Below are 12,299 nucleotides of genomic sequence, written 5' to 3'. Positions count from 1 at the left end.
ACAGGCATGTTTGGTTACTTTCCATCCTTTTGTGTGTGTGTGTGTGTGAAGGAAAGGCGTGAAGGTGATACTTATCCCAGGAGATTCATGGATCTACATTATTATTAATTAATATAATATATTGAAATGATCATCGTGAAACCTAAAGGCATATGTACTGACAGTAATTATCAGTATTCCACAAAATAAGATTACTGACTTGTTTCAGATAGTTTGTATAGTATGAGTAGTCAAGCTATGTGACCTCTGAAATCGTGATCTCAGTGATTGATTGACTTTCAGTATTTTTAATAAATTTATTTTGCATCCTTTCAGTGCTTTTTCTTTGATGGTATCTGCAAAATTGAGTCAGATTTTTTCCCTTTTTCTTTAGTTTTTCCTTGACTTGTTTTACCCGAGATTTAGGAAAAAGTGTTTAAAAGGATTTCCTTCATCTCGTGACAGATATTCATTGGATTGCTAGATTGCGTGGTAGCATTTTTCTTCAAAACGAGAGAGAGAGAGAGAGAGAGAGAGAGAGAGAGAGAGAGAGAGAGAGAGAGAGAGAGAGAGAGAGAGAGATTCCATCTTTGTGCGATGTGGTTTTACGGTATTAAGAATTGTTTTTTATTTTCATAACAGCGTTCTTCTTATGTCTAAAATACACCGGTTTACATTTTCTCTGGCTACCCAGTTATATTTGTTTACAGTTGTGTTTTGCATTGTGTATGCGTTTTTTTACTTTTATTCTTTTTATAAATTAATTTCAAATGGAACGCTTAACCCTCCCATTCATGTGGATTGCAAAAGATCTTCAAAGTTCGCGATTGATGAATTAAAACAGCGTGAAATATATATGATCAGATGAAAAGAGCAGTTCATACTACATTTTTTTCCGATAGGTCTTTGGGAGAAAGAAAATTACAATTTTTAATTGTTTTACGAAAGTTAAAAAATAGCTTCGAGTTCCTAAGGAAAGTTGTGAGGGGAGTAATAGAATTAGGTGAATGTGAAATTGGTTTTTAATCTAAAAATAGGAAATGGGTCTTCGGACAACGATAAGAAATCTCACGCTATCAGTGGCATATTATAGGGCTAAACATTATGTCAAGATAAGTAAACTACAAATGTGTGTGTGTGTGTGTATGTAATGTGTGAATTCGACGAATGTAAATCTCATCTTCTGTAGTGGCGTGGTTCGTTTAGTGGCGGACTGTAGTTTTTCCCAACCAAGGTTCGAATTCCGTCATGGAGGTGTTGTTTCTTCCCATCATTTCAAAGTAGCAAGCAAGGCTTTCACTGGACTCATGGGGAGAGAGAGAGAGAGAGAGAGAGAGAGAGAGAAGGAAATCTGTAAGTTTAGTTCATAGCGCTTCGACAGTTATATTTTATAGGTGTGAAAGTGGAGTTGAAAAAAAAAAAGTGTTCCCAAAGATATAGGGAAGACACAGAAGTTAAGAAGAATTTCCAAGGTTAACATGATTAGGGAAGACCTTTTATTTTAGTTCCGGTACTCTTACTAAATTGGCCTGCTGGTTATATTTTTAGTACTTTGACTAATCACCTACCGTTAGTATTTTTCACTTCGTGAAATTATTTCAAATACTTAAGACAAGTCAGAAGTGGAAGTAGATTATCCAGCAGTCTGTTGGCTGTATCGGAGACAATAAGATAAAATTTCTGGATGCCTGAAGGAAGAGAAGTTCAGTCTTAAAACCCTATAAATATTAAATAGCCATATACGACCATGTGTGAATTATTGACCTTTTTCCAGGTGCGGATATATTATGAAATTTTTTGATCGGTTTTTCCTTATTCAATTAATTCTAGACCGAGAAATGGTAACTTTGCTTTCGTGGGTGCTCTGCAATTAGTGTTTTTTTTTTTGACTGAAAATAAATTGCCTTTTTTTATAAGTCGATCCGTACCTTAATAAGAGTTAAAGGTTTCTGTGACGGTGGTAATAAATTATCATTATTGATTGCTGCATTATCTGTAGTAGCCATGTTAAGTACTTGTTGGTTATAAAAATAACAACTGAGATAACGTGTTTGGTGCAGTAATGGTTACCTGAAAACATAATCTTGATCATCATATTTATTCTTAATCTGCCTTGAAAACCCCTTATCTTAACATACATACACACACACACACACACACACACACTGCCTTGAAAACCCCTTATCTTACACACACACACACACACACACACACACACACACACACACACACAAAGGGTTTGAGAGAGAGAAATATCGGGCTCATTCTTCCTCTCTAACGGCAGCAGGTGTTTTCCTTCTGTGAAATATGTTATGTATATGTGTCAGGTATGAGATTCTGGTCTCCCCGTTTTGTCCGCCCCGCCATGCAAATGGTGACCTAATTTCAGGTAGGGAAACCGGGAGAAAGCCCGGATAATGCCGCATAGTGGGTGTCCAATATGCAAATGTCATGCCTTGAAATATTAGAATGTCAGACACGGATTCGAACGCAGTAGGGGAAGAGGGATGGCTAGGAGAGCTCGAGCACGCGCACGAGAGCAAAGGTGGACAGGATTTGACGGGACCTTACCTTACCTTACAGACTTACATCTTGTTCGGGTTGCCCCAGGTCCCTCAGTGTGAGGCACCTCTAATGTCTACCAGAGAGTTGCTAGTACATCTTCCGGTATATTTTGCATCTTCCAATCTTGGATGGTCTGGGATGCAGTTTAGATATTTTCGTGAGCTTATTCTTAAACACATCTACGCTCACTCCTGATATATTCCTCAGATGAGCTGGCAACGCATTGAATAGACGCTGCATTATCGATGCTGGTGCGTAGTGGATTAATGTCCTGTTGTGCGTGTGCTTTTTCCTTTTTTTCCTTTTTGGTGGTAGTTTTGGGCACTATTAATCTACCTCTGCTTGCTCTTTCTGATATTTTAGTTCCATGATATTTTTCTGCTATTCCTTCTATCTGTTTCCATGCCTGAATTATCATGTAGCGTTCTCTTCTCCTTTCTAGACTATATAATTTTAAGAATTGTAGTCTTTCCCAGTAGTTCTAGGTCCTTAACTTCTTCTATTCTAGCTGTAAAGGACCTTTGTACACTCTCTATTGTGCAATATCCTTTTGATAGTGTGGGTACCATATCATATTGCAATATTCAAGTGGACTACGAACATATGTTTTATAAAGCATAATCATGTGAATTCAGCTTTTTCTTGTTTTGAAGTGCCGTAACAACATTCCATTTTTGCTTTACATTTTGCCAACAGAGTTGCTATTTGATCATTGCCATAACATGTTCCTATTCAATCATCACACCAAGGTCTTTAACTGCTTCCTTATTTGTGATGGTTCTCATATTAGGTCCTTATATGCATATAGCTTTCTTTCTCTGTCTCCATAATTTATTGTTATTCTACATTTATCAGAGTTAAATACCATCCTATTTACCTCTGCCCAATCATATACTTTTGTTAAGGTCTCTTTGTAGAGCGTTCCTATCTTCATCACAAGTAATTTCTCTACTTATTCTTGTGTCATCTGCGAAACTACTCACTACCGAATCCTTCACATTATGTCTTATGTCTTCAATCATAATAACAAACAGTATTGCAGCTAACACCGTACCTTGCGCACACCGGATATTACCTTGACTTCATCCGATTTCTCGTCGTTTGCAATAACTACTGTTTTCTGTTGTGTAAAAATTCTTTTAACCATCTTCCTACTTTATCCACGATATTGTGTTTTCTAATTTTCTTCGCTAATATATTATGGTCTACTTTATCAAAAGCTTTTGCAAAGTCTAAATAAACCACATCTGTTTCATTTCCGCTTTCATATTTTTTGAATATGTTCTCACGGTGGACTAACAGTTGGGTTTGTGTACTTTTTCCGGGTACGAAACCATGTTGTCCTTTATTAAACAAATTATTTTTTTATTAAATGTTTCATAATATTTTTCTTCATTACCCTTCATACACTTTCATAATATGTGATGTTAGACTCACAGGCCTATAATTACTTGCCTCTAGTCTTGATCCACTTTGAAAGTAGGGGTGGGTAATATATGCTAATTTGTGCTCATCATAAATCTGCCTGTATTCTACACTTTGTCTTAATAATATTGCAAGTGGCCTTTGCGATAGAATGAACTACTTCTTTAACAAAATAGCAGGAATTCCATCAGGCCCTGCAGCAGCTCCATTTTTTTTAATTTCATTAATAGCCTGCAACAATATCAGCTTCATTAATATCTATGTCAGCTAAATATTCACTATTTTCATCCCTTACTTTCTATATCATTATCTTCATTATCTATTCTAGGGGTGAATTCTCTCTTATATCGTTCTGCCAGTATGTTGCAAATTTCCTTTTTTTCATTCGTTAATCCTCCCTTCAATTCTCAGAGGGCCTATTTCTATTCTTCTTTTATTCATCTTCTTCGCATATGAGTATAATAGCTTGGGGTTTTGCTTGATATTTAATAGGGTTTTTTCTTCCAAGTCCCGTTTTTCATTTTCTTTTGATTGTATAATCTTTTGTTCTGCATTTTCTATCTTACTTTTTAGTTCTATAACTTTCCATGCATTTTTTTCTTTGCAAGACCTTTTTCCACTTTCTGATTTTCTGGAACAAGATCCTTCTGTCTCTTGGTATGCATGAATGAATGTTTACTTTTCTTCTTCGGTATATATTTTCCCACTATTTTTCTCCAATATTTTATATAATATCTCCGTATTTACCCTTATGTCATCACTTACGAAAATGTTATCCCAATCTTTGTTTAATTCTTCATTAATTTCTGACCATTTTATATTTTTTACTGTAGAAGTTGTATTTTCCATATCCTTCCCACTTTTCATTTCTTGCTTATCTCTATTTTCACTTGCTTTGGAATGAACTGTTAATTCTATGACATTATGGTCTGAAATATTCGCATTATAAACTATTATTTCTTTAACATAATTCATCTCGTTCACAAATACTAGGTCTAAAGTATTTTCCTTTCTTGTTGGCAGGTGATTTATTTGTTGAATGTTGTTTATTTCTAGTAGCATATCTAATAGCTTTTCAAATTGCCTCTTATCTTCTGCACTACTATTACTCTCTTTTTTATATGTATAAGTACAACCAACAATCTCCTATTCGTTCTTCCATTCTACGAAAGGAAAGTTGAAGTCACCGCCCAGATAGGAGAATAGTCCAGTCTTGTGATTTCTACATATATCATCCAATTTTTCAATTATTAAGTCAAACTCTTTAGTATTAGGAGGTCTATATATTACTATGTTCATCAATTTTTCAGATTCAAATTCTACCGCTATTAGTTCACATTCTGAGTTACTATATTTCTCATATATTTTTCCTTGTTTTTTGTCTTTCCCATATATTGCGGTTCCCCCTTGATTCCTATTTTTTCTATCTGATCTATAAGTTTGGAACCCTTTTATTTGATCATCATTCCCAGTCTCTTGGGAATACCAGGTTTCACTTATATTCATTACATCTATTTTCTTTTCATTTTGGGTTAGTTCTTCTAAGTACTCTATTTTTCTTTTTGAGTTACTCGTAACTAAACCCTGCGCATTCATCACTATGATGGTTTGCGTGTTTTTCTCCTTCATTTAATACTGGTAGTAATAAGGATTTTCCCATGTCTCTTTCCTGTTCTGTATGTTGTTCTTTTTTTCATTTCCAGAAATTCTGACATTAAAAAATCCAACTTTTCCATAATATTTGATCTTCCTTCATCATAATTATTCATTTTGTGTCTGAATCTGCAATTTTCTCCGTTTCTGCAATATCCTCTTTGCATAATAAATACAGGAGGAGAATGGAAGATTGAAGATAATCTGAGACGTGGAGGTTTGGATAAGGATAGAATGAATTATATGATATTACAGAAGGGAGGACATCTTTGGAAGATGAAGAATGATGTAGAGGGAGACAAAGAAAGTTGGTTATGTGAATATGCAAGATAATATTGTGTAAATATAATCTTCTGAATCACTGTTTTGACATCGCCAGCTATTAATTTAGGAGCTGCTGTAAGACTTTTACGGGCATTACGTAATGTCTGAGAATTTAATTTATTTCTACCTTGGAAATGGCTCATTGGAAACACGTACCATGATATTTCCGATATATAAATGACCATGAAAGCGCAAAGTTACTGAAGATCGCTGTATTACTTTAAGTTCTGAAGAGCTTTTATGATTCTGAAGCTTTTGCGGGAGTCGGGCTAGGGAGGGGGGGGGGGTCCTATATTCCAACTGCTTTGAGCATTCCAAATACTTATCCAATCCAGCCCCAGAATTCCAAGCTATCGCTTATCAGAAGACGGTGTGGCGAAAGTGTTATTGTCACCATTGTTGGTTTTGGTAATGTTATTGTTATTGCCGACAGTTTACGCATAACTTTAGTTTGGAATTCGGTTTTCCAAAAGTTGGCTTTTGGACAAACATTGTTTTTATTTCAGGTTTTGGAAAAGAAATTGAAGGATGTACAATTTCTGTTAGCCATTGGGTCACACAAATGCTCTGCACAATAAGTATTTTTCGCCATATTTCCCTTTATGTCAGCCCGGTATTTATATTCACTAGCTTTTTTTCAGGAGCTGGTAAATGAGATATTTTGTGGATCGTAGCCCCGAAGGGGAACTTTCCTTTATCCTGTGTGTGTGTGTGTATGTATTATATATGTATAGATATATATATATATATATATAATATATATATATTATATTTAATATATATTGTATATACAAACACGCACACACACATACATACATAGGTCTAAACAATACATATTTAGCATGACTAGATATTCAAGTCTTCCTCTCAGTATAGTGGGATTTCAACATTTATGAGCACATATATATATATATATATATATATATATATATATATATATATATATATATATATATATTATATATATATAGTGCTCATAAATGTTGAGACCCACTACACTGTCAATTCTTGATTTCTTAACGGAAAGTAATTGTTTATATTTCCCCTTTCGTATTTTATCTAAAAGTGGAATGTGAGAGAGAGAGAGAGAGAGAGAGAGAGAGAGAGAGAGAGAGAGAGAGAGAGAGAGAGAAAGGAAAAACTCCATGGTCATTACACCCCCACATGGCGTTGGTGGTGGTTTGGGGAAAGGATCTCTGCAAACCCTTCTACTCTCCCCCCCCCCCCACAACACCAACCCCTACCCCTACCCTTACAACTATTCAACATACAATCACCACCAACGAAAAGGGTAGACTGAAATAAGAGTGAAGGGAAACAAAATCCGCGCCGTACCTTCGCCACCTAAGAGGGGCAGAGGCGTTGCCGGTGGTGGTAAACAGATATATATATTCCCTTCCTTTTTCCCCACTTCCCTTCCCCTCACAAGGAGGAAGGGGGAAAGCCAGGGTCGGAAGCGAACTCGGACTACGGAAGGAAGTGCCAGCGTCATCTTTCGTTAGTACGAACATCACCGGCTTGGTTTTCTCCTATATTATCCTCCTCTTCGAGTCTTCCTGTAATTATCCCCAGCTTCAGCTCCCCTGGCATCAAGCCACATTTTTAGATGCAAGGTATGAAAGTATAGGCGAATGGTAATTGGAAAAGCTTCATTAATACTTCTAGTTTCTCGGTACACGTAATTTTCAGCAACGCGCGCTTGCACGAAACTCACACACGCATACACACACACACACACACACACACACACACACACACATATATATATATATATATATATATATAATATATATATATATATTATATACTATAAGAGAGAGAGAGAGAGAGAGAGAGAGAGAGAGAGAGAGAGAGAGAGAGAGAGAGAGAGAGTACTGGCTTTTGTAGCAATAATCATTGTGACCTCAGTCCTCACTAATCCGTCGGTCAGTCGGCCTTGAAGAAATTCAGATTATAGACGTACATGAACATTGGTCCTTTGTCCTCCATTGCCCTGGTGGTAGAGATTATTTGAAGTCACCCCCCACCCCCCCCCCCCCCCGTTTTTTTTTTTTTTTTTTTTTTTTTTTTTTTTTTTTTTTTTTTTTTTTTTTACCTTATCGAACTTGAAACTCCATCTTGCAATCGGGTCTTCTTATCTGAACTGATAAGACTAATGTGGCGCTGGACATCCAGAGCAGTCGTAAACCAAGGTTTGCTCAGTGGAGGATAAGGTTTATCCGAGTCAAGATTCGTCTTTCTCTTTTGGACTATTATTTTATAAGAGTTGAATCGAAATTACGTGGTTTAGGTTTATTGCGTGGCTGCCTCAGCGCTAGTTTGATTCAGTTGCTGTTGTGTGGTTCAAAGGAATTTTTATTAATGCGCCCTCGTATATTTGTGCGTGCTCATTTAGGTTATGCCAAAAGAACCGTCGTGGTATCTTTGGTGTATAACTAGAAAACATGAGTCATAATTGTTTGAAGCTCGAAAATTAGTCTCATTTGTATAGCACTGCCGTCAATACTAAAATTTTATAGTCAACAAAAGTGATCACCGACATTCCCAATAAAATTAGCCTTATGTAGTTTATTATGAATGTTGCCTGTAATCTTTTGCGCTAAGGGCGTGAAGGGTGAGATGTACACCTTTAGTTTTTTTTATATAAAGCTCTGAATTTTGACGGTATTCTTAAACAAATTACACCGTCCAGAAATGAGTTCCATCAAGGGACGCCCTCGCTCTTGCGAGCTCAACCTAACTATCATCGAGGAAGAAGGTCAGTACAACGAGTCTCGCCGGAAGGGTACCTTCGAAGCTGTGCGGTTGGCGGCAGTGCAACGACGGTTTAGCTCTCCGCCATCGATGGGCGAAAGTTCCAGTGCGTCCATTTGCGATGACAAAGCAATGTATGGCTGGTGCTCTGTTAAAACAAAGGGTACTGATGGCCAGCGCCCTCTTATCAGACGCACAGGTATCAGTGATCGGTGGCAGCGCAGTTTGAGTGTGGATGATTGTAAAAACCGCTCGCACCGAAGGTCTGAGAGGATTTGGGAAAAGGAGTCGGGCAAAGAGAAAATGAGCCAATTGCTTTCTTTCTATCGCCTTCGGGAGATGGATAATAGCCTTGCCAAAGAAGGCACAGACGCTATTGGGGCACCAGTCGAAAGGGACGAACGGACGAAAACGTCCCCTCGGATAATGTCCGTCGACGAAATGGAGGACATGGCCGACCTGAGGGCAAGTCTAATCAGGTCCTCCACTGCGGAAGAAGGGACTCGCTCTGCCAACTATGCGTCCTCCAGAAAAGGCAAAGGTACTACGTACGACTCGACCTCGTTGTCGTCGTCGAGTAGTGCCGAAGGACAGTCGAAGGACAAGGGGACAAAGAACAGGATGTCGGTTCCTATCCTTTCCAAAGTGTCAGCCACCCTGAAAAACGTCTTTTCCGAGAGGGAGACGAGCATGTCGGCGGACTTCTACTCTCTGTCGTACTCGGACGAACCCATAGCTCAAAGAGCTACTTGGTCAACTGATGAAAGAGTGGTATGGATTTTTCCATTGCGAAAGTTCTCTCTCTCTCTCTCTCTCTCTCTCTCTCTCTCTCTCTCTCTCTCTCTCTCTCTCCTCTGCAGATATGAGTATGATTGACGTAAGTCACAGTTAAATAGTATTTGAAATGTTTGACATTCAGCATATCAGCGCCTGTCAATCATCCAGCCCATTTCAGGAACCCATATGACTGATGCAAACGGTTGGTTCAATGCCTGTGTCGTCGTCTATGATAAAGTGCAGTATTGTTGAGCAGGAGAGTGCAGCTTTCAGCAGTGTTGAGTTTTTATTCTCTTTCTTTACGGTCGGCAAGTATGTTTCACTATTTCTTATTCGAGTCTACAGTTGCTTTCGTCAGGCACAGTACTCATAGTAGAGATCTGAGATCATCATGTGTGTACGAAACGTCTTGTTTCTAATTTTTTGGTAACTTATTTTTTTTATTAATTTTACGGATTAAGCGTACCAGTTAAATATTTTCTAATCATCGGCCAGCACCATATATTACGCGTTACGTCTGTAGGAGATTATAATCAGCTTTCATGGCATAAAATGATTAACGGTCGAAGGCAATGTATCTTATCGCTAAAATGACTTAGTGTGTGTGTGTGCGCGCGCGCGCTGGTACACGCTAGACAACATGCAGTATAATTGGCTGTGTAGTCTGCTAGTTGATATTAGAGATTAATCTATAACCTTGTTGAGATTTTTTTTTTTATGAGATTCCGGTGATAAAGATTTTTCATCATTTAGTTCAGGACAGAGATATCTTAAAGGCTATCTTGATAGGGAAAATCAGGTGATAACGTGCCCATCTCGTATGCGGTGGTATTACTTAAGCATGGTGCATCTGTTGTTTCTATTTACTTAGTGGGGGTTCATGCGTGGTAACAGGTATTTTACTGATTCCTTAAACAATTTATGAATTGAATATAAATTAGGATGGTAAGAATTTATTTTTACGTTTTTCGTTTGTGTATATTTTTCGTCGTGAAGAAATTACCTCTAACCGAGAGAGAGAGAGAGAGAGAGAGAGAGAGAGAGAGAGAGAGAGAGAGAGAAATGTCCACAATAATGGTCGCTTCATACACCTATAAGGCTGATCAGCAATGCTGAGACCCTTATTCACCTTTTGTCTGTACACAATCTTACTTCTATTCGTGAATGTTATGAACTCGCCTTTCCTGCCATTTCCAAGACCCATCAACCCTTCGTCTTACATTCTTTCCTCCTGACCAAACCATCTAAAAACAGTCTGTAACATATTTCATATTTAACCCTCATGTCTATTCAATATTAAATCAAATCACGACTGGCGAATGTATGTATTGTGTGCGTATGTTCAATGTGTAATGTATACCCATTCGAATTTATCTAAAAAGAAATTTATCTAAAATAACACCCAAAACATTCTTAGGTTATTTCAGTTTTATCATTTATGACCCATTACTGATTCTAGTTATCAGATTATCACGATTTTACGATACTTTTGAAGGCTGTTAATCAACTGACCTACTACTCTCTTACTATATTTTCTGCGTACACGGTGTATTGGTAATACTAATAGTGAACAGTTCGTGTATTGGTAATACTAATAGTGAACAGTTCGTGTATTGGTAATACTAATAGTGAACAGTTCACAGTCTTTTAGAAACTAGTTTGTCAGCTTCTGAATTTTACTTTTCAGAGTAGGTATTAATGTAGATACCCCTGGCCATTGACATAATCAAAGCAAATGGTTAAGTATTCGTCGAGTCAAGTTTGGATACATGATTAGTGTGTTTTAGACGTGATATACTGATTTATAATTTTTTTCTTTTACCGATTAGTGAGCATAGAGCATTTTATTAGATATACAAGAACAACCCCGTTTTAATAATGATACAATTGGAATGCAATTGCTGTGAATTTATATATTGTTTTCCAAGTAGCCAAGGTATGAAAAGATTGTTGTATAAATTCTCAGCCTATTTTGTTAACAGTGTACTTTATCTCATGATGTCATGCATTAACTTGTATTCATTATTTTCTTTTGCAGAGCTCCCCCATTCCACAAACTCGGCGAGCTGTCAATGGTTTAAGACAGTGTGATTCGCTCGAAAATGTCTGCGATTCGAATCACGATGACCAGATAGAGAATGGACTTGGTAAGTTACCCATGAACTTGTTCGTTTTCTTTAGTTGGTAAAGAAAATGGAAATGTCGTTATTTAGGGATAACTAAAATTACTTTGTTTCAAATGTAGATTTCATGGTGGAGATATTTTCCGTTTATTTTTTCGTATGACCGTGGTATCATTAATCGCATTTTTAACTAACTGAAAACTGGTACTATAGCCTGGTTCACGTCAGTCGGCGACCGTAATATTTACCTCCTTTTGCTTATTTATTCGATTGTATTTATGCATTTTGTTTGTGTTTGTGATATTTATAGTCTCTTGTTTGTGTTATACATTAATATCCTAGGAGCTGGTACTAAACACGGGGCCTATTTTGCACGTAAACTGGTAGTTACCGAACCCGAGGGGCGCGGCAGTACCCTTCAGTTTTACCCAATTTTATAGAGTATTCATTTACCGATCTGTTTAGTAGCTACATATCATATGATCCATACCTTTAATCTCTCCCCTAGCTTGTCAGAGATGATTGAATTTCGTCCTAATTAAGCTTTCCCTTATTTTTACGCCAAGTGTAGTTATATCGGTCCAGTATCCTAAAATCTCGTTACAGTAGTTAATTATCTCTCTCTCTCTCTCTCTCTCTCTCTCTCTCTCTCTCTCTCTCTCTCTCTCTCTCAAGGTTAATTAAATACGATTTTCTAAA

The 12,299-nt window shown here is 37.2% G+C and overlaps 1 protein-coding gene across 1 annotated transcript in view; it reads left to right on the top strand.

The window, feature by feature from the left end:
• The first annotated feature begins 8,148 nt into the window (after positions 1 to 8,148).
• The window catches only part of LOC135198508 (uncharacterized), a 63,725-nt gene continuing 59,574 nt past the window's right edge, over positions 8,149 to 12,299 (top strand). Inside the window, exons 1-2 of the mRNA XM_064226138.1 lie at positions 8,149 to 9,471; positions 11,516 to 11,624. Of these exons, the coding sequence (XP_064082208.1) occupies positions 8,641 to 9,471; positions 11,516 to 11,624 (940 nt within the window). The 5' untranslated portion in view covers positions 8,149 to 8,640. The remainder of the gene's footprint in view (positions 9,472 to 11,515; positions 11,625 to 12,299) is intronic.

Source organism: Macrobrachium nipponense, chromosome 23, assembly GCF_015104395.2.
Source record: "Macrobrachium nipponense isolate FS-2020 chromosome 23, ASM1510439v2, whole genome shotgun sequence".
Classification (NCBI taxonomy): Eukaryota; Metazoa; Arthropoda; class Malacostraca; order Decapoda; family Palaemonidae; genus Macrobrachium; species Macrobrachium nipponense.
Note: the sequence above shows the minus strand (reverse complement) of the source record. Positions and strands in the feature narration are given on the sequence as shown.